At 44.6% G+C, this 23,778-nt stretch overlaps 1 protein-coding gene across 7 annotated transcripts in view; it reads right to left on the bottom strand.

Moving 5' to 3' along the window:
- Positions 1 to 44: 44 nt before the first annotated feature.
- LOC138948064 (protein ENL-like) overlaps positions 45 to 23,778 on the bottom strand; it is a 39,422-nt gene continuing 15,688 nt past the window's right edge. For 6 of the 7 annotated variants that reach the window (XM_070319595.1, XM_070319629.1, XM_070319605.1 and 3 more), the window contains 2 exons: positions 16,449 to 16,559; positions 45 to 4,685 (listed from right to left, as the gene is read on the bottom strand). In XM_070319595.1, the coding sequence (XP_070175696.1) occupies positions 2,358 to 4,685; positions 16,449 to 16,559 (2,439 nt within the window). In that variant the 3' untranslated portion in view covers positions 45 to 2,357. The remainder of the gene's footprint in view (positions 4,686 to 16,448; positions 16,560 to 23,778) is intronic. The other variant, XR_011449874.1, reaches the window with a different exon arrangement.

Below are 23,778 nucleotides of genomic sequence, written 5' to 3' on the forward strand. Positions count from 1 at the left end.
GAGTGAACAAAGTTGAGATAGATAAATGGACAAAAACGTCATCATTCAGTGAACACAATTTTATCCATGAAATGGCTTCAAAAAGTGCATTCCTTGCTGGAGAATGCATGGCACCAAGTACATACACATTTCTCACAAACTTGATATTTCACATTCTTTTCATACAGTAAGTTCTCATATATAACCACATAACTCTTTTACTTTCATTCAGATATATAAACAATGAACATTAATTTGTCACAATCTGGTAATTTACTAAATTCTTCCTGCCATGTGTTCCACCAGGTTACAGTTCTTGTTCCGCTGTTGACTCCATAGCTGTAAATTATGTGGTTTCAACAAACAGCTTCTTGTGAAATGTTTTAGCCATTTTCTTTCAATCTTTTTTCAGACATCCCATAATCAACTGTTAGATTGTTTACACTTTTAAACTGGCTGCACTACCCCCCGCGGGTTAGGGGGAAGAATTTACCCGATGCTCCCCAGCATGTCGTAAGAGGCGACTAACGGATTCTGTTTCTCCTTTTACCCTTGTTAAGCGTTTCTTGTATAGAATATAGTCAATGTTTGTAAAGATTTTAGTCAAGCAGTATGTAAGAAATGTTAAGTCCTTTGTACTGGAAACTTGCATTCTCCCAGTAAGGTAATATATTGTACTACGTTGCAAGCCCCTGGAGCAATTTTTTGATTAGTGCTTTTGTGAACAAGAAACAATTAACAAGTGGCTCTATCCCCCTTTCCCCGTCGCGATATAACCTTGAACGGTTGAAAACGACGTTAAACACCAAATAAAGACAGAAAGAAAGATAATCAACTGTTAGATTGTTAACACTTTTAAAGTGGCTGCACTAATTATGTGGTTCCCATCAACAAACAGCTCTTCTCATGAAACTTTCCTGTCATTTTCTGTCACTTGTCTTTTTAAACCTCCCACAAACAATCAGATGTAACCATAGACTGTTCACATTTTTTATCTCTTTCATACCAAAACACATTGTTTAAAAGGCTTTCAGTCCTTACCATTCCAATGTGAATTACATTCTAAGCTTCACACACACACATATACACACACACAACAACACAACCAAAACACATCGTTTAAAAGGCTTTCAGTCCTTACCATTCCAATGTGAATTACATTCTAAGCTTCACACACACATATACACACACACAACAACACAACTAAAACACATTGTTTAAAATGCTTTCAGTCCTTACCATTCCAATGTGAATTACATTCTAAGCTTCACACACACATATACACACACACACAACACAACTAAAACACATCGTTTAAAATGCTTTCAGTCCTTACCATTCCAATGTGAATTACATTCTAAGCTTCACACACATACACACCACAACACTATTGACACACATTTAAGAGCGTGCATTCAATTGCACACATATCCAAAGTTCAGATAACAACACGCATAACGTTCAGGTAACAACACGCATAACGTTCAGGTAACAACACGCATAACGTTCAGGTAACAACACGCAAGGCCTGGGTTCAATTGCACTCCACAAAACAGGCGATTGCCAGTAAATCATCTGGCAGGACAAGCTGTTTCTGACTTTATCCGAGTCTGTACGATGTCATACTCACACAGTATTCTAGTCCTCACTTCTAGTTCGCTCTTCGTTCAGTTGCCACTGGGGTCTACGGGTGAAAGCCCAGTTCCAACAAACTCTTTGAATGTTCTTCAAACACCTAACAAGGGTTATCTCAGTGACAAGAAAAGCATATTCCAGTCCTCCCTTGCTACAGTAGAATCCTGCTGCAGAGTTTACCACTGTGTTAATAAAGCTGGGACAAAAATATGCAGTAGATAAGCTGCCATTCATTTGAATTTTTTAAAATCCTTGAACTCTGATTCGAAATAACTCTGCAGTTTATAATGCGCGGTAGGCATCGACCACATGGCCAGCATTTTCTTTTGCTATGGCACACAAGGCGTTCCTGATATGCCACTTGTAAACTCTTCAAATGGTAATAAAAGTAGAGATAAAAGCTGCAGCAGGAAGAACGTTCTCTAACGGCTGATTAGTGAGATAACTGTCGGGTAACACCTAGTTCCAAGACCGGTACCAGTTAAGAACAACCAACAGGAGGGAAGACATCTTCAGCACAATTAACCAAGACCATCTTCCCAGAACAACAGAAGTAAGGGAAGAGCTCTTTGGCACGCTAACTTTCAACCAGGTCCCTATTCACAAACCTCAAGGCCGATAAAGCTACGTCTTGAGAAAGACAATGTATCATCACCACTGCTTTCTATGAAAGTAAAGCTGCCTGAGCTATTTTTCAGCTGCGGAAGCTGGGGCGCATCCCCCCACTGACATCCCCCCGAGCTCTATTCACCTAACTCCAGTTCTCCTAGCTCACCCTGCATGATCTCCACCACCTCGTCCACCAACTCTCTTTCCAGACTGCACAAGTCAAAGGTGTAATAGCCATCCACCTGTTTGAGGCAACCGGCCCCATACATCAGATCTGCAATCTCCTGCAGGATGTCCGGGTCCTGAATTTTGTCGATCTCTTCCTGGATTTTCAGCAGCCTGCCCAGAGTGTAGCCGTTACCCGCTGGGTCGGTTGGGTACCACACTTTACCGTTTTGCAGAGGCTGTTGCTGGGCAGGCGGAGGAGGACTAGCTCCGTTGACTTGCTCAGGTTCTGGTGCAGCGTTTCCTTCTTCATCATCATCCTCTTCTCCTTCTTCCTTTTTATCTTGGTCACTCTCCTCTTTGGCACTCTCATGATGGTCAGAAAGCATGTTAAGCGAGTGAATGCTCTCCTTCTGATCCATATCCTCCTCCTCCTTTCTCTTGTCGTCGTCTTCACTGTCTGACGATAGGGAAATTGAAGAGGACGTTATCTCACCCTCCTCCTCAGAACTTTCTTTTTTGATTTTCTTGTGTTTAGCTGCTGTGTCCGGCTTCCTTGGCTTTTCCTGTACTGGCTGCGGAGGGGGTGGTTTGGGGTGAGGTTCTGGACTTTTTCTGGGGGGTGGTTCTGGACTTTTTCTGGGGGGTGGTTCTGGACTTTTTCTCCGGAGAGGTTCTGGACTTTTTCTTGGGGGTGGTTCTGGACTTTTTCTTGGGGGTGTTTTCTTCTGCTTGACTGGAATAGGAGATGGAGAAGGTGCTTCTTTTTTTACCTCCCCCTTTTTCTTACGCACTTTTGGTTTTGCACCGCTAGTTAGCAAGTCCTTCTCAACTGTTTTACCTTTGACTAGAGGAGAAGACGTTTTCTTGCCCTTCTTGCTTGAAGTCGACAAGCTGGGTGAACTGTTTTTATTTTTGGCTGCTGATACAGGTCGATGCGATGATTTTGAAGTTGGTCGTGGTGGAGGGGAGGGGGACAGGGACGGGGAGGAATATCGATGAGAGGAGCTGGATGCTTTCGATTTTGGCCTGGATCTGTCTTTGCCTTCGTCACTGTCGTTACATAGTTCCGCCATGAGAGAATCGATATCGGGACCTTTCAACTCATCCTCGTCACCTGTGAATTTGAGGCTGGATTCTGTGGACACTATAGAACTAGAGGAACTGCAGCTGGAACTTCTTGCTCGCTTCTTGGACTTTGCGTCTTTTTCTGGTTTGGGTTTGTGTGTTGATGGCGAGGACTTTTCTTTGGACTTTTTGAAAACGGGAGACTTTTTATGATCGGACTCCTCGCTATTTTTCCGAGATGCGTGTTTCGTGTCTTTGTGCTTGTGATGCTTTTGGGATTTGGAAGACTCGAGCTTCTGACCAGACTGACTGGAGTGGTCTTTTGTGGAGGAGGACTTTTCCTTTTCAGACTTTGAACTTTTGTGATGTTTTGAGGACCCTCCACTGTCAGATTTCTTTTTCTTGGACAATGAACTTCCTTCTGACGCAGCCTGTTCTGAAGGGGGATGATGTGAAGTTCCACTGCTTTCCTTTTCTTTTTCTCTGTCCTTTTCTTTTTCTCTGTCCTTTTCTTTTTCTTTTTCTCTGTCCTTTTCTCTTTCTTTATCTCTGTCCTTTTCTTTTTCTTTGTCCTTTTCTTTTTCTCTTTCCTTTTCTCTTTCTTTTTCTCTGTCCTTTTCTTTTTCTCTGTCCTTTTCTTTTTCTCTTTCCTTTTCTTTTTCTCTGTCCTTTTCTCTTTCTTTATCTCTGTCCTTTTCTTTATCTTTACTGGATTTGTCTTTGTGTTTGTGCGGCTTCTTGTGTCCTTCTTTTGAACTTTCTTTTTTCCCATCTTTACTGGTGCTTTTACTACTGTTTAGACTGTCCTTACTGGCACTTTTGCTGGAAACTAGATTGGAAGAAGGGCTTGATTTTGGTGCTGAAAATGAGATGCTTTCCTTTGGAGGCTTTTTGGAACTGTCTTTGTGTGACGATGAACTAGACTTGTGTGTGGCAGAGGAATCTTTCTCTTTTTCTTTCACAGTCTCTCTATGCTTGTCACTGTCTTTTTCTTTCTGTGAGGAAGAATCTTTGTGAATGAACGATTCTTTGTGAACGGATGCTGTCTCTTTTTCTCTGTCTTTGTGCTGTGCTGAACTGTCTTTTGGTGCTGATGTGCCGTTGTTGATATCTTTTCCAACATGGCTGCTGGCCCGTGAGGCAGGGTGGTTGTCCCCCTTGGAGTCTTTTTCTGGATGTGAAGGTGCAGAAGGAGGAGAAGACTTTTCTTTGCTGATTTTGTCTTTGTCCTGAAAAACCCAAACCATATTTATCAATACATATATCACACAAAAAGGAAAAACACTCCGTTATCTGTTTGTCAGCTATCCATCCTGCTACTAATTCAGGCCTGGGAATGAATAAAAGTGATTTGACTGGAAAATGTTTCGTTTTAAGCATTTTTAAGGGCACACGGAGGCTCTTTTCTTTTCTTATACAATTAGAAAAAGACTTCGTTGTATTTACCACGAAAGGCGTATCATTCCCAAGCCTGTAATTGGAGAAAAAAAAGGAAGAAAAAAAAAAGCACATAAGACGAACAATTTAACATCAACAATAACAAAAAACCAATGAAAACCTTCTTCTCCTTCTGCATTCATGGGCTGAAACTCCCATGTACACTCGTGTTTTTGCACGAGTGGTGTTATATGTGTATGACCGTTTTTACCCTGCCATTTAGGCAGCCATACGGTAATTTCGGGGGACGCATACTTGGTATTTTCGTGTTTCTATAACTCGGACATAGATTACAGGATCTTTTCTTGGTCTCGTGCTTGCTTGCTTGCACACATGAAGGATGATAAAGCACTAGCAGGTCTGCACATAAGTTGACCCGGGAGATCGGAAAAATCTCCACCAGATTCGAACACTCACCCTTCCGCATGGGAGGCCGGTGTCTTATCCACTACGCCATCAACAAAAAACAAAGAAAAAAACAACAACAACCTCAAAAACAGACACAAAAGTAAGACAGTAATAATTGATCAATACACCCTTTCGGAGTCTCAGGCGAGAGTCCGCGCATTGCATGCTGGGATTGCAAATTGTACCAAACACGAGGTCTTCAGTCGTTCAGAAGAGGTACATTGCCGATTGTGTTCAAGTTTTCCCTTGTAAGCTCTTGTCAATATAACACTTACCTCGACAGTACTATTCTTGCACATTATCTATTATAGGCCGAAAAAATTGGACAAAACGCTGCGTGGGTACAATTATCTCCCATAACCATGCGCCACCGTGGATCCCAAGCACTGTCTGAGTGCTTCCCCCTTACAGGATGTAGGTGGCGCGTCCTCTTTCTTTTTTCGCGCGTGACAGTAGGCTGTGTTTCTGCTGCGCTCCCGGATTATTTTGGATTCTAGAGTCTTCTTTTCTGTGTGGATTACCACCTGTTGGATTTTTGTGTGTTATTCCACTTCTGGCTTGAGGCTACGTTGTTTTTCTTCCAACTTGTGCCTCCGTTGTTGTGTGGCGGACTCGGCGTGCCTACCGTCCTACTTCGTGGTGACCGGTCGTCTGCTTCTCGTTTCGCCTCATTCACTTGAGTATTGACCTAATTTTCTTTGAATTTTGTTAATTCTCGATTTTTTAAGGGTACGTACAGGGCGAGGTAGGATGTCTCGTCTTGTTTTGGGCTCTGGTTCTACGGAACCAGAGTCTGCCGGGGGCAACCCTTCTCCGGGCACACAGCGTCATGTTTTGCGCACGGACAGGGGGACCTTTCGACGCTCCGACTCTCCCTCCCCAAACGCTTTGCGTTTGCGGCGAGGGAGGGCGGAGAAAGCCTGTTTGAGCAAGCTCAATGCGAGCTTGCTCAAACAGGCTGGGCTTGAACCTGGGACTTCGGGCGGGGCTGCGCCGTCGAAGGTTCGGGGAAGGTCGAGGGGAAAGAAAAAGCGTCTTTCTCCTTCTCCTTCCGTGGAACACGCTTCCCCCCCTTCGACGCCGTTGTCCGGCCCTCAGTCTCAGGCTTCAGCTCCTCCCGGTTTCAAGCCTGGGGGGAAGGTTTCCTTCTCCTCCCTGGCTCGAATCCGGGGGCGGGTCGATTCCCAACCCTCTTTGGGGGTTGGTGAATCTGATCTAGGGGCTACGGGAGAGACTCAGGTTTCGACTTCTTTCTTTTCCGGTGCCTCTCCTGTGCCCTCCTCGGTTTCCACCGCTGTGGAAGCCAGGAGGGACACGGGTCCTCCTCTGAACTCCCTCGCTGGGTCGTCTACTGCTGTTTCGACAGTAGTCTCGGACTCATGGGGGGGGAGATCGGAGGAGATGACGGGGTCTATGAATTCCCTCCCCGCTGGGGTTGGGATGCGAATTGACCCCGTTCAGGGCGGTCCTGTGGGGGCAGGGGTTTCAGGCATCGTGCCTACGACCACTGCTACTACGGTTCCCTCTGACGTCCGTGTGACTGGTGGCTGTCCCTCTATGAAACGCTCCGGCCGACTAGTTACTGGACGTGGAGGTGTTCGACAGAACGTGGTACTTCTGTCGAATGGTCAGGGCGACGGGAACATTGTTTCTGTTGCTCAGACCGACACCTCCGACCGGACCGTCTTGACCCCACGCCATTCCTTAGCGTCTGGTGTTCGGGTGACGGATGGTCCGGACCAAGGGTCCGGAACGGTCCAGGCTTACGGGTCGGGATCGAACCGGACCCACGGGTCCCGACTGGACTTGACCTCCGGGTTTGGTCCGGACGGGACCCATGGTACGGGACCGTACCGGACCTTAGGGTCCGGTGCGGGACAGTACCTCTGGCCCTTGCCGGACCCCCGGACCTACGGGTCCGGATGGTACGGTACGGGACCAGTGGTCCGGTCGGGACCGGACCACCCGACCACCTCTGTTGGTCCGGGTGGTCTGGCACCGAACCGGAACACACCGGACCACCGGACCTACGGGTCCGGATGGTACGGTACGGGACCAGTGGTCCGGTCGGGACCGGACCACCCGACCACCTCTGTTGGTCCGGGTGGTCTGGCACCGAACCGGAACACACCGGACCACCGGACCTACGGGTCCGGATGGTACGGTGTTTCCACGTCCGGACCGAACCACCCGAACACTTTTGTGGGTACGGATGGTTCTGTGCCGAACGGGACCTCCGGATGGTACGGGACCGGACCGGACCACCGGACCGGACCGGACCACCGGAACACCGGACCACTCGACCGGACCGGACCGGACCACCGGAACACCGGACCACCCGACCGGACCGGATCGGCACCCCCGACCGGACCGGACCATTTCTTTTCTGATCAGACCCGATGGGTCCCTGTTCAGTCTATAAATGGCGGGGGTTCGTTGGCTGGACTGACCCAACAGTCGCAGGGTTTTTGTTGTTCTCTCCCTTCGGCTGCTGGAGACGTTTCGTCTTTGGGGCAGGGGTCTTCGCGGCCTCTTGCTTCAGTGGGCGTTTCGTCACAGTCTACTTCATCACTTTCGGCTCCTCCCCCTCAAGCTTCCTACACTCCTGCTGTTGAGGAGTTGTCGGGAAGTGAAGAGGAGAGTGAGTCAGAGGACGATGGGGAGGAGGATCAGGGTCGCCCTGAGGTTAACACTGATCCTCTACCCTTGCCGGTTTCTGATGGAACTTCCGAAGCTATGCTTCGTACTTTCCAACAGTACATGACAGACATCACGCGGCGTCTTGACGCCACGGATGCCTCTCTTAAGCGTCTGTCGTCTAGTGTTCCCAACCCTTCGGTTGACACACAGGACGTGGAGTCTGAGGACGAGAGGCAGGAGGCTCTCCCTCGCACAGCTAGAAGGACGTTTGAACAGTTTCAGGACGTCCTTCCCTCCGACGCCCTCTCGTCCTTGGAGTCCGCTTCGGCCCGGGCGCGGGAGGCACACGCCGCGTCTGCCGGCGGCTCGTTTTATGAACGATCCGGCCGCCAGCAATTCGCGTTCCACCCTAGTCTTAGTGCCACAGTGGAAGCGGCAGCACATCGCCTGAGGAGTACAGATTCACGTGCAAACGCGACCTATGTTCCTCGGGAGGACGCGGATTCAGTGCCGTGCTTTCCTTCGGGAGGCGCACCTCCACTGTTTCCTCGTGTCCAATCTGTTTCGTCCCTCCCTTTTCCCTTTGACTCTCGAACTCTCCCTTTCCAGACTTCGAGTGTTCAGGGTGGGGCTGACGGTGATGTGTTCGTTGGGGAGGTGCCTTCGGTCAAGAAGGTGGAACTGAGCTCTGCTTCGTTCCACAATCTTGAGGCCACCGTTTCTTCCATTGTCGAGGCCCAATCACAGGCCTTGACATGGATGAGCACGCTGTCCACACTGTTGGACCCTCCCGATCGGGCAGAGTCCGATTCCACTCGGGTCCTTGACACGGTTCGAGTGGATCGGGCTTTGCATGCCGTGCGATCGTGCGTGACGACTGCGGCAGAATTGGCCATTGGAACACGGGTCCACTTGTTGGCCCTGTTCCGTGATCATTTTCTGGCTACTTCTTTAGTGCCTCCGGATATGAGGAAGAGTCTGAGGAACACGTTTCCTCAGCCTTCTTCCCTTTTTCATCCGGGCACTGTCCGTTCTGTGGTGGAGTCCACACGCCAGAGGAACACTGATTCTCTGATGGTTGGCCTCGCTGCTTCGGCGACGTCGGCGGGGAGTAAGAGAAGTGCTACAGTCACCTCCAGCTCCCAGCCTCAGAAGAAGAAGAAGAAGAAGCCAGTTTCACTGCCTCCTTCTTCCTCCTCTCAGGCGCCTGTCGCGTTCCCCCCTGCGGCCCCGGCTTCTCGTGCTCCCAAGCGCAAGAAGAAGGGTGCTCAGACAGGTAAGGGTAAGCAGCACCACCAGGGGGGTGGTCGCAAGCCTGCGCCTGCCCGCCAGCAGAATTTTCAGTGAGTCCCGGCCCTACGTTGACGCCCCCTCAAGTTGCCCCTCTTTCGTCCGTCGGTTCCCTTTTTCGGGCCCGCGACATGTGGGGCAGACTGGTCTCCAACCAGTTTATCTTGAGGGTGGTGGGGTCGGGGTTTTCTCTACCGCTGTCGTCACAACCTCCATTGTCCGCTCTACCTTTGACGTTCCCCCCTCCTCGAGACCCTGCCAGATGGCAGGCTCTTCAAGACGAGGTGAACTCGTTGGTCGAGAAGAAGGCTGTCTACCCCCTTTCTCAGCCTTCTCCGGGGTTCTACTCCCGCCTGTTCACCGTCCCCAAAAAGGACGGCAGGTTCAGGCCGGTGTTGGACCTCTCCACCTTGAACTTGTACCTTCGCAGGTGCAAGTTCAAGATGGAAACCCCTTCGTCGGTCCGGTTGGCCATCCGGCCAAACGATTGGGCCACGTCTGTGGACCTCCAGGATGCTTACTTCCACATCCTGGTGGCCCCGGGGTACCGACATCTGCTCCGGTTTGTTTGGGAGGGCACAGTGTTCGAGTTTCGGGCCCTCCCATTCGGCCTGTCCTTGGCCCCGCTGATTTTTACAAAGGTGGTCAAGGAGCTGGCGGCGTTGGTCAGAGCTCAGGGTGTGCGTCTGCGTCAATATTTGGACGATTGGCTCACCCTGGCCCAGTCTCGCGATCAATGCCTCCAACACACCCGGCAGGTCCTGGAACGGACCCATGCTTTGGGGTTCCAGATACAGTGGCACAAGTCAGACCTCGTGCCAGCCCAGCAGTTTTGCTACTTGGGGATGGCGTTCGACACAGTGCTTTACACTGTGTCTCCCTCCCCGGACAGAATCCTCTCCCTGAGGCGAAAGATCCTCTCCATTCAGGCTTGCCGCGCTGTTCCTCACAGGCGGCTGGCGGAACTGTTGGGTTCCATGGAGTCTGTCGCTCTGCTGCTGCCCCTTGCAAGGCTACACAAACGTCCCCTGCAACGGGCAGTAGCAGATCGGACTTCCAGGCCTCTCGATTACACCGAGTTGGTCCAGATCGGGCCTTGGTTTCACGAGGCTGTAGTCCAATGGCTGGACCCGATCTGGCTCAACTCTGCGGTGCCTATCCAACCGAGACGGCCGTCTCTCTTCCTGTACACCGACGCTTCTACGCGGGGTTGGGGGGCCCACCTGGACCTGCACGAGGCCCAGGGGGTCTGGACCCAGGAGGAGTCCCTCCTACACATCAACTTTCTAGAGTTGGAGGCGGTTCGTCGGGCTCTGCTGGAGTTTCGCCTCCTGATTCGGGATCAGGATGTGTTGGTCCACGGGGACAACACCACATGCCTAGCTTACCTTCGCCACCAGGGGGGCACCAATTCTCGGTCCCTCTCCCTGTTAGCGGAGGAGATTCTGCTCTGGTGCCAGACCAATCAGGTCCGGATGTCAGTCCAATTCGTTCCGGGGAAACTGAACGCCCTGGCCGACATTCTCAGTCGGGGCGATCAGGTTCTCCCCACAGAATGGACCATCGCTCACAACGTTCTACGGCGTCTGTGGGCAAGGTGGGACCGTCCTCTGATCGATCTGTTCGCAACTCGATTCAGCGCTCGGCTTCCCAGGTACGTCAGCCCCTTTCGAGACACGAATGCGTTCCACGTGGACGCATTCACTCTCCCGTGGAGGCTCCTCGATGCTTACGCCTATCCCCCGACATCTCTGATTCCGAGGGTACTGGCAAAGTATCTGCAGGAACGGCCAAGACTGATTTTGGTCGCGCCTTACTGGCCAACAGCTCCGTGGTTTCCAGATCTTCGCGGTCTCACCCACGTAGACCCTCTACCTCTGAATCTGGACGGGGGAAGTCTGCTCCAGCCTCGATCAGGCCTCCCTCATCCACGTCCAGAGAGTCTGTGCTTGACCGCATGGCTCTTGTGCGCTCCAAACTGCTTGCACTAGGATTGCACAAGAGTTCAGTAGAGTTTTCCTTGAACGCTAAGAGGCGATCAACTAATCAGCTCTATGACTTACGCTGGAGAGCTTGGGCCTCCTTCGCCTTGTCCAAGGGGATAAAGCCGCTTTATCCCTCAACACAGGACTTGGCCAACTTCCTGGTGGAAGTGTATCAAAAGAAGAGTCTTTCTTCTAAGACTCTTCTTGGATACAAATCTGCCATCACTTCCACGATTGCGGCTGCTACTGGTCGCAGACCTGAACACTTGATCAGTTCCTCCCTCATTGCTAATGTCCTTTCGGGTATTAGCAATGCAGCGGTGTCTAAACCTCGGGTTTCATTTCCCAAGTGGGATGTCTTCCTGGTTCTCAAACTCCTGCGTAGCAAGGAGTTTGAACCCCTGGCAGGCATTAGTATCAAGTTCCTGACTTTTAAGACTGTGTTCCTCATCGCTTTAGCCACTTGCCGTAGACTCAGTGGTATTCAAGCTTTGAGTGGCCTGGAATTTGACATTGAGTTCACCACACATCAGGTGACGTTGGCTTTCCTACCAGACTTTCGAGCCAAGAATCAGAATGCCTCGGAGTTGTCCAAACCAGTAGTCATTCAAGCCTTGGCTCCCACTCTTGAACATGATGACCCTGATCGCTTCCTCTGCCCAGTACGTGCCCTTAGAGTGTACCTGGATAGAACACGTAGCTTTCGGTCTTCTAAGCGGTCACTGTTTGTCTCGCTTAATCCGAAGTACCAATCGGATATTTCTAGACAAACTTTAGCTCGTTGGCTGACCTTGCTTATCAAACAGGCTTATGTTCATGCTCAAGTGGATGTGGTCCCTGACATCAGGGCACACGAGATTCGGGCTATCGGCTCCTCGTTGGCGCACGTGCGGGGTGCCTCGCTCCAAAGCATAATGGCGGTCGCGTTCTGGAAGACTCCAGCCACGTTTATTAACCACTATATGCGAGACTTTTCCAGTCTCAGGCTTGACCAGTCGTATGGCATTGCCAAAGCAGTGGTTGCCAGCATGGTCACGTCAGTCTAAGGTATTTTTCTTGGGTATATTTTCTTTTACAGTAGTACTGTTCGAAAATTGCCTGGGTATCTTAATCCTTGGATTTAAGTGATTTTGATTAAGGAGTTTAATACTCTACATATCACCCTCACACCACTCTGGTATTCTGTGCAAGAATAGTACTGTCGAGGTAAGTGTTATATTGACTGTAAGGCTTCTTTTTAAGCCTACTGTCTATATGATACTTACCGAGACAGTACTATTAGAGTTTCCCTCCCGCCTCCCCTCTTGATATGTTATGGGCTTTTTGAGGGTCTGCAGCTCATAAAGAAAGAGGACGCGCCACCTACATCCTGTAAGGGGGAAGCACTCAGACAGTGCTTGGGATCCACGGTGGCGCATGGTTATGGGAGATAATTGTACCCACGCAGCGTTTTGTCCAATTTTTTCGGCCTATAATAGATAATGTGCAAGAATAGTACTGTCTCGGTAAGTATCATATAGACAGTAGGCTTAAAAAGAAGCCTTACAATCTCTTTGATATTTCTGTGGTTTTTGTCCCACGATAGTTTCATGATTTAAGCGAAATGGATCTCGAGTGTGTTTGGTACAACGGAGCGCCCCCTGCCGCCAAAAATGTGACTAGCCGCGCATGCACACTCGAAACTCCGAAGGTGTGTATTCAGCTTGACAATTTTCTTTGTCCCACTCAAAATTAAAGATGAGCTGAACAGTAAAGCTAACTTTTTGTTGCCATGACTTGATAAGGTTACATTAGGATTAAAGATTAGCTGAACAGTGAAGCTAACTTTCTGTTGCCTTGACGTGAGGTTTCAATGAGGAAATCATCTTATCAGGTAATTTCTCAAGGATGTTACTAATATTTGAAGATCAGATTCTCAAATGTACTTGTCATCGAACTGATGTGATTAGAGAGAAGGAAGTATCTGATGACAGCTTTCAGTCAAGAACTGCTTTAATTTGCCTCCCTAAGTAGAATTATTTTCATTTTCATTACTTTATTGTCCCATCGCTGGGAAATTCGGGTTGCTTCCTCCCAGTGGAAAGCTAGCAGCAACAGAGTCAACCCAGGTGTGTGTGTGTTAAGGTGTAATCAGCCACCTGCACTTACGGCAGAATGACAGAGGTCTTTTACTGCCATTGTGGTGACACGGGGGGTTTGGGATATGGCTGCCGTCTCTGGGTCTACACATACAGTTGACCTGTGTCTGTCCCGGCCCGAATTCGAACCTGCGATCTTCCGATCACAAGTCCAGTGCTCTACCAACTGAGCTGCCGGGCTCAAAAAATAATTTCAATACGATGATCCCTTTCTGTTCCTACCACCACTTCAATAAACTGACGCCCCTTGAACCCGGAAGTTCACGTTTACATGTATGTATATATATATATAAATTCTTTCTTAATAAATATCAATTCTACACTTTGGCCTTAAATCAAAGTGTTTCCCTTCACAGATATCCCCTTGGGGTTGTCAGATGAGGGTAGTCTCCCATGCCAACAGAAGCTACCATTCAGAGAGTGGTTTGCTTCTTAGTTGGATACCATGGGTTGACAACTCTCGCCATCAGTACCACCTGACCACTGATGAGACACAATAGTGTCAAAACACGTGTCTGGTCTATAAGGTACAAATACAATGGTCCTCCTCAGGACTTGATTACCTTGCGATACGTCCCCCACAAAGGGACTTTGCTCTGTAAATCTCGGTCCCCCTTAAGGAGGGTCTGATGCTCCCAATAGGCTGTCTGTGAAGGGATACTTATTTCTCTCTCTTTCTCTGCTAAGATATTTTAACAAATCTCGGAAGAAAGTCTCTGCTGACTTTCAATTGTTTCTTTCACAATTTCTGATATTTTATATATATAATATATATATATAAAGACAGGTCTTAATCTAGGACACTCATGTGATTTGAGGATAAATTACAACTGTAAAGGTTAAACGCCAAACTGACATGAAGTGTATACTTCTCGCATTTCACAGTATTGCCCTTTTTCAAACAAATGTCTTTTTACATTTAGTCAAGTTTTGACTAAAGGTTTTAACATAGAGGGGGGAATCGAGACAAGGGTCGTGGTGTATGTGTGTCTGTGTGTGTGTGTGTGTGTGTGTGTGTGTGTGTGTATATATGTGTGTGTGTGTGTGTAGAGCGATTCAGAGTAAACTACTGGACCGATCTTTATGAAAATTTTTCATGAGAGTTTCTGGGTATGATATCCCCAGACGTTTTTTAAAATTTTTTCGATAAATGTCTTTGATGACGTCATATCCGGCATTTTGTAAAAGTTGAGGCGGCACTGTTACACCCTCATTTTTCAATCAAATTGATTGAAATTTTGGCCAAGCAATCTTCGACGAAGGCCGGACTTTGGGATTGCATTTCAGCTTGGAGGCTTAAAAATTAATTAATGCCTTTGGTCATTAAAAATCTGAAAATTGTAATTAAAATTATTTTTTTATAAAACGATCCAAAATTACGTTTATCGTATTTTTCATCATTTTCTGAATCCAAAAACATATAAATATGTTATATTCAGATTAAAAACAAGCTCTGAAAATTAAGAATATAAAAATTATGATTAAAATTAAATTTCCGAAATCGATTTAAAAACAATTTCATCTTATTCCTTGTCCGTTCCTGATTCCAAAAACATATAGATATGATATGTTTGGATTAAAAACACATTCAGAGAGTTAAAAAGAATAGAGATATAGAAAAGCGTGCTATCCTCCTCAGCGCAACCGCTACCGCGCTTTTCTGGATTGTTAATTTCACTGCCTTTGCCACGAGCGGTGGACAGACGATGCTACGAGTGTACGGTCTTGCGGAAAAAATGCAATGTGTTCAATTTCATTCTGTGAGTTCGACTGAGCTTGACTAAATGTTGTATTTTCGTCTTACGCGACTTGTTTCTATCTGAAATAGCTCCATTATTAAAGATGCTCCCCCCACCTATCTGTTCGCACCAAGCATGCAGGTGTCAAATTAAAGGGATATAATTATGAATGGACAAAAAAACTGTCTCTAATTGCTCCAAGAGCGATACAGTTCAGGTTGGGGGTTGTAATAATGTCACAACACACCAGGAATATCTGTTTAAATGCTCAGTTATTCACATTTGAAACAGCTGACTTTGAGAGGTATTTCGAGATTGGGATATTCCATTACTTTCAATTTCCGTCCTATGTTTTGCCCCGGAGAGGAGCCTATATTTCACATGCTGTTGCTAGAAGTTCAGAATTGAAATCTTAGAGCAAGTTCAAGTTCAGTTTGTGGGTTGAATAAATGACACCTATGATGAGGAATGCCTTTGAATTAGCGTTTAAACGATCTATAATTGAAATCTAACTGCCGACAGTATATATTATTTTCCAAAGGACAGTGTGTTTGTTTACACTGTGTAATGAGTGTTATCACCGTATACCACAGAATCTATATGCGCTTGCTAGATTACAGATTTGAATTCATGAATCAACGTTTATTGTCTGCTTTGACGAATGCATACCCACCGGGGGATCAGCTCGTTACTCCCCCGGCTCGTTACTCCCCCGGCTAGTTACTCCCCCTTAGGGTTAGGGTTAGGAACAAGCCGGGGGAGTAACGAGCCGGGGGAGTAACGATACGGGGGAGTAACGAGATGCTCTAGGGTTAGTAACAAGCCGGGGGAGTAACGATACGGGGGAGTAACGAGATGCTCCCACCCACCAGGACTGAATACAATTTGATGACAAAAAGAAGTCAGGACTCCTGTTTCAGGAGGTTTGCTGAAGAAAACCACTCGCCGACTAAAATTCATTTTATTAATAAGACTTAAGTTATGGAATGTTTTCAAGCAAATCATTGCAGATGCATCTAAATTACAGCACAATGAATGTCCTCAGAGTTTTTAAAAGATCCAATTCGCTTGAAAACTTTTCCAGAATGACTCCATTGGACAGTACACCTTTAACGAGTAACTTCCAATATTTTACCACTTGAAATCTGAACAGGCCAGAAAGGAAAATTAACAATGGTCGCGTCAGACCTACCTATTGATATTTCGATTGACAGTATTTTCTCTGCACGTGCCAAGTAATCACAGCATGCCTTAACTTGACAAGTTGACATGAGAAAGAGACTTTCTGCAAGCAGACAGATTTATGCTTGTGAAGAAATTCTGTAAAACTATGGCGAGCATGCTCAGTGACCCACCTTGTGTTTGGACTTTTTGGGGCTGTCGACGGTGGCGGTCTTGATGGGCGGTCCAAAAATGTCCATAAATGGCTGAGAGGTGCTGGCTGCGGCTGTGGCCGCACTGCTCATCTGCAAAACACAATGCATCACATTATAATGCTTTTAATGCCCTCTGGGTGCTGGATAGCAAAGAAACCAACAACACCCCCCCCAAAAAAAAAAACCCCATGAAAACAAAACAAAAAAACAACAAGCAACAACACCAAAACACTTTACTCACAGACACACACAGAGACATAGACACACATACACACACCCACACATGCACACACACACATACCCACATGAATTGAAAACATTAGAGGCAAGAAAGAAAAACAAGAAGAAGCGGAAGACAAGCAAGACAGAAAGAACAAATCTACGTGCTGATCGAATCTCCAAAACCTGTTTGCAATGAAAGCTTTCTACACAGTAAGAATAGGCTGGAAAACAACAAAACCTGGTCAACCCTGGTGGTAACACTGCTATGCAAACCACACTGATGATCTTTTGGAGTACTGTGGGTGCAAGGGGATGGGTTGGGGTAAGCACTTAAAAGGATTGAACTATAATTATAACGCTTTGTAAAAATCAAACAAGAACACAAAGAAGAAAAAAGTCCACAAAGATCTTTCATCTCAAAGTCTGAGTAAAGGCAATGAACTTCATTGGGCAAAGCAAACATCTGTTAGCCCGATAATATGACTCATGTTCACAAAGCTTCATAGTTGTTGCAAGTTGTGTTTGTTCAAAGTACCTTGTCATAATAAAGACACCAATAAAACATCAAAGTCTAAAATTTAAAGTCCAAAGTGATAAACACAGAAGGGCAGTAAATTGTTACATTATTGATTTTCTGAACAGTATTCTCACTTGTATGTACATACAGCCCAGAGTCATGTACTTATTTTTTACATTTAGTCAAGTTTTGACTAAATGTTTTAACATAGAGGGGGAATCGAGACGACTCAGGGTCGTGGTGTATGTGTGTGTGTGTGTCTGTCTGTCTGTGTGTGTGTGTGTGTAGAGCGATTCAGACCAAACTACTGGACCGATCTTTATGAAATTTGACATGAGAGTTTCTGGGAATGTCATATCCCCGGACGTTTTTTTCTTTTTTTCGATAAATGTCTTTGATGACGTCATATCCGGGTTTTTGTAAAAGTTGAGGCGGCACTGTCACACCCTCATTTTTCAATCAAATTGATCGAAATTTTGACCAAGCAATCTTCGACGAAGGCCGGACTTCGGTATTGCATTTCAGCTTGGTTAAAAATTAATTAATGACTTTGGTCATTAAAAATCTGAAAATTGTAAAAAAAATACTTTTTTTATAAAACGATAAAATTTACAGCTTGACTAAATGTAGTAATTTCGCCTTACGCGACTTGTTTATTATTTTTTTAGGATTAATGACAGACTGTATTTTAGAATTATGTTCATGCTTATTGATTTTTGTTTTGTTTTGTAGGATTATTTGAATGACGTCATTTACGATCACTGCAAAACTGAATGCTAATTTGGTCATCTGTGAACTGTAACTTTAAGCTGTAAAGCTGCTCAGTATGTAATTTGCGCTGCATTTTAAAGAAAAGTTTCCTGATATTTAATAACACACTTTTGACAACGTTTTCACTCTAACTAGCTATTCAGCTTGTCAAAAAGATACAGGAAACCCTGTACAGAAACCTGCTTTTCACCAGTCACTGCAACATGACCAACATTTCACACATATGAATGGGGCTCCAGTCATTCCAGAAAAAGAATAATGCAAATCAGCCAAGCCAATAAAATCACAACCCTGGTAACCAATAATACACTCGTGCTAAATAGTCAGCAACCACGACATAAAATCTGAAACGCAATATCTAAAAATTAATAAACAGAAAAACCCAATCTCCTAGAACAATTTTATTTTAGTGTTTAAAGTAATCAGGTATGGACTCCAACGTTACTTGCCCAACTTTGGTTCAGATTCTAAAAAATATTGTTTAATTATACTTAATACTACTTGAAACGTGTCGAAAATGCAGGCAATTTCAACTGGAAGAAAAAGTTTGAAAAGAAGAGGAAACAGTGAGGACAGTGCAACTCGTCAGTTTTTGGCAAGTCTAAAGATTCATTTTTTACATTTAGTCAATAGTGTGTGTGTGTGTGTGCGCGTGTGCCCGGGTGCGTATGTGTGTGTGCGTGTGTGTGTGCACGTGTGCCCGGGTGCGTACGTGTGTGTGTGTGCCCGGGTGCGTATGTGTGTCCGGGTGCGTGTGTGTGTGCCCGGGTGCGTACGTGTGTGTGTGTGTGCGTGTGCCCTGGTGCGTATGTGTGTGTGTATGTGCAAGGGAAACTCGTGTGTTGCAACCTAGACAAACTAATACTTATGACAACATTTTTTACTTGATTCCCTACAACCATTTTCATTCAATGCATGGTGACAGGTCTCCAACAATTGAAGTTCCCAACATCTGCTACTTTTCTTCATCTCATCATTTTTTGCCAGATCAATGCCAAATTTGACTTGTTCAGTAAGTGAGAATTGAACATTAATGAGCTGAGTTCAGTTGTCAAGTTTTGCATGTGAGGAACATGAATATTTACTCGATGGAAGCTGCTGAAACGGCCCGCTTTGGATATATATATATATATATATACTATTGATTAAGCTCAGTAGTGAATCAGAGACAATTAGTGTACATGTATATATTTTTTATGATCTAATTTAATTTTTTTAATTTTTAATTTTTTAACATGTATTTTGTTGTAAAAATGGGTTGTGTAACTTTGGGCTTGAGTTTATCTCAGACCAGGCAAATGCTGCATATGTCGGCAGTAGTGTTGAAGTAAACGGGTAATGTAATTCAGACAATCAAATATTTTATTTATTGATTTTTGTTTTAATCACAACAGGATTTTCGTGTACGCAATGAATGCATGCTGCTTAGCAACCCTGACACAAAACAAGCTGTGCATTGTTCTGATTGAAGGTGTTATGGCTATTTCCTTCAACTTCAATTAATATATGTGAACCAGACGTTGCACAGACTACGGAGTTAGGATCAAGGATGCAGAGGTTTCATATGTGCACGAGCCTAACAGGCTATAGTTACAACATGTATTCAAATTCAACAGCCTTCAAAAATTTCCACTAGCCTAAAACGGTTTTCGATATTTCCCCCCCCTGAAAAATTAGTCTATCTTTAAAAACACACTTTTGAAGGCTAATGCAGCAAAGTGTTTGTCAAACCAATTTAACAAGTACAGTACGCAAATACGAGAAGTTATTAGCAACAGATATTTATTTGGCAATGATATTGAAGTAAACATTACATTTACTCTGCTCAGGAAGGAGTGGGGACCCCTAAAATCAATCGCTTCTTTTTCATGAAAGTACTATCTATACCCGAGGCCACCAAGCACAAATAAAACTTGTCCCTTCTGACATGAATTACAACAAAAAAATGTGTAGTTTTGTTTAAAAATGACTCTTACTTGGACGGTTAGCAGTCTACATTGTAGGACCATTTCCACAAAAAAGTAGAAGACTGCTGGCATGAGATGGCACAATTAAGCTGCATTAAAAAAGTTGACATAATCAACTATCCCAGAAGTATATATGTATGCCACTTCTTTTCATTATTTCATTACTATTTGTTTTTAGGAATATGTAATTCTACATACTGAAGTGCATCTTATGTCCTTCAGGCAACCTGAGGAAGCAGCTGAAATGATTTACTATACAGAATTATACCACCTACAATTGGAAACATCATTCACACAATTTGTTTTCAACTAGTTATTGATCTTTACATAACACCATAACTGACAAATCCAAAACACACTTAAAACGGGTCAAATAATAATTCTAAAGATTCACTCATCAGTGAGCAGGAAAAACTGACCATGCACACTGTCCCTTTCACGTTGAAGTAGTGACATGCGGATTAACAATAAATAATGCTATTGACACTGAGATCTGTCAACATCCTGATTATACTTCAAGCTGTTACCAAGACAGTTTAGAAAACTAGTCTACTGTCAGGTTAAACCATCAAAAAGGTGAACAAAATTATGCATACATAAATACACTGTATGCTGTTCCTGTTTAGCATTGACTAATATATATATCAAAGCAATCATGCATACAGACAAACTCGCATAATGGAACTGTAATCCATCTGAAAAAGCTCACAGTTAACGGAAGAGTTAAATAAAAATAAAAAAGTAAAAAAAAATAAAAAAATAAAAAAGTAAAAAAAAGACCAGAAACTTTGTTTGCTAGCCAGTTTCTGGCCGGTCAAAAGGAGAAATATCTTTATGTGCACCTGTAACATTGAATAACCAAGAATTTTGGTATACAGTTCACTCTGAAAATCATCAAAGACAACAATGGACAGAAAGTAAAAGAAACTCTGATTTACCTGTACAAAACAGAGAACACTATAACTTGTATAACTATAAGGAGATTAGCAGTATACCTTTCATTTTTTTAAACACATCTCAGAGAACATGGACACACAGTGTACTGTGACTGCCTGGTATCCAAGACAACAGGCGAAGAAAACAATAAGGGAACTTATTCAACTGTACAGTGAACAATTATAAGACGAAATATCTCAGAGATTCTTCAAAAGCTCTCAGAGAAAATGGACACACAGTGTACTTCCACTGCTATCCAAGGCAGCACAGGAAGAAAAGTATAAGGGCCTCATTTACCTATACAGAACAGAGAACACTTAGGGAGTAGCACCTTGGGGTTCCTTCAACAGATCCCAGAGAATGTCAACATGACCGCCTTTCAAGACAATTATAAGCGAAGAAACAAAAGGAACTCTAATCTATACCCAATACAGAACACTCAGCGGTGCTCTACTCTGATTTTGGCAAGATCGATCAGAAGCTACAACCTGCCGAGCAAATTAGCATCAGACAAAACACTGCCTGAAACAAGAGTGCCAACCATGGCAACATTAACACAACCACAGGAATTTGGTTTTATTGAAAACATCACCATGCACACACCTAATGTACCTGTTAGGTCTCAAGGCTTCATAAAATCAATAAAATCACTGAAGGATAGGAAATCTGGCATTAAGGGGGAAGGCTAGGGGGGAGGAGAGTAATCCGGCATACTAGTGAAAACAACTATGGTGCTAGTACTTTAGGTTCATGGGAAAAAAGCACACCTTAAACATTTTCAGATAATTCTGTCCCTGACACAGTAGAAAACACTTAAATTCTCACACACACAAAGGATTCAACCACTGATGTTTTTAAGAAAAAGACCTCCACCCACTCACCCCCCCTTCCCCCAAAAAAAGGAAAGGAGAAGAAAAGAGAAAAAAAACACCGAAAAATAACCATCACTAAAATTAACCACTTTATGTTTTTCATGGTGTGATATAACGATATTCAAACTTTACCTTAGAGAAAAGAAGAAAATCAAGCTAGTCATGATTCATTGTTTGCACATTTCCAGTGGATGCATGAGCACTAAACAAGACGGTCTATAGAAACTGTGACTGTTACAATTTTTTCACTTACAGGCTTCACCAAACAATATTTTCTGTAGAAACTGTGACTGTTACAATTTTCTGTTCATGGTTTCATCAAACAAGACTGTCTATAAAAACTGCATGTCTGTTGCATTTTTCCAGTTAGGGCAACAGCAAACACAGACTTTTGTCAGAAATATGTATGACTGTTACATTTTTCCACTATAGGCTTCATCAAACAAGACCGTCTATCGAAACTGTCTTTTGCACTTTCCAAGTTGAGACAACTGCATGTACAACAAAAACAGACTTCTGTTAGAAATATTTTGTCTTTCTTGTTCCAGTTTAAGGCTGTATCAGACATTAGACTGTCTATAGAAAATCTGACTGTTGCACTTTTCCAGAACAGGCAACCATAAAAAAATGTTGCAATGTTTGACTTTTCCAGTAACTAAGCTTACTCAAAAAAAGACAGTCCACAGAAAAATATAGGGCTGTGCATTTTTCCAGTTAGGGCTACATGAAACAAAAACTTCCCACAAAAGCTCATAGAGTGTTGAGCTTATATATATTCAAGAGTAGGGCTATATGAAACAAAAACTTCCCACAAAAGCCCATAGAGTGTTGAGCTTATATATATTCAAGAGTAGGGCTATATGAAACAAAAACTTCCCACAAAAGCTCATAGAGTGTTGAGCTTATATATATTCAAGAGTAGGGCTATATGAAACAAAAACTTCCCACAAAAGCCCATAGAGTGTTGAGCTTATATATATTCAAGAGTAGGGCTATATGAAACAAAAACTTCCCACAAAAGCTCATAGAGTGTTGAGCTTATATATATTCAAGAGTAGGGCTATATGAAACAAAAACTTCCCACAAAAGCTCATAGAGTGTTGAGCTTATATATATTCAAGAGTAGGGCTACATCAAACATGACTGCATATATATGTCTGCAGACACTGTGGCTACAATGCACTTTTCTCGTTAGCACTACAACAAACACAAATTCTCACAGAAACTTAACCAGTTGCGCTCTTCCAGTCTTTCTTTCTTTCTTTATTTGGTGTTTAACGTCGTTTTCAACCACGAAGGTTATATCGCGACGGGGAAAGGGGGGGAGAATCGGGATAGAGCCACTTGTTAATTGTTTCTTGTTCACAAAAGCACTAATCAAAAAATTGCTCCAGGGGCTTGCAACGTAGTACAATATATTACCTTACTGGGAGAATGCAAGTTTCCAGTACAAAGGACTTAACATTTCTTACATACTGCTTGACTAAAATCTTTACAAACATTGACTATATTTTATACAAGAAACACTTAACAAGGGTAAAAGGAGAAACAGAATCCGTTAGTCGCCTCTTACGACATGCTGGGGAGCATCGGGTAAATTCTTCCCCCTAACCCGCGGGGGGTCTCTTCCAGTCAGAGATGCACCGAACAAATATCTCACTCATAAACTGTGACCAGGTGCACTCCAGTCAGAATTGCCTCAAACACAGACTGTCTTGGTTGACTTGACAAACTGCAGTGAAAACAACAATCAGTGCAATCAGCCGACAGAAGTCTTTGTGGCCAAATTTGGAACAGTGACTAGTGCAGCCTAATGAGCGGTGTGTCGACTAATGCAAACTGTATAACAGTGAGCTAACGTTGATGTGCATGTACATGTACCACCAGCACTGATCAGGTTCAGGTACCTCGACATGGCCGTCTGTTGTCATGACAATCGTACAGTCGACTGAACAATATGCAATGCAAACAACAAGGAAGTATAAGCACCTAGCTCACACACACCCAGGAATGTGTCCTGTAAC

The sequence above is a fragment of the Littorina saxatilis genome, linkage group LG1, assembly GCF_037325665.1.
Source record: "Littorina saxatilis isolate snail1 linkage group LG1, US_GU_Lsax_2.0, whole genome shotgun sequence".
Taxonomy (NCBI): domain Eukaryota; kingdom Metazoa; phylum Mollusca; class Gastropoda; order Littorinimorpha; family Littorinidae; genus Littorina; species Littorina saxatilis.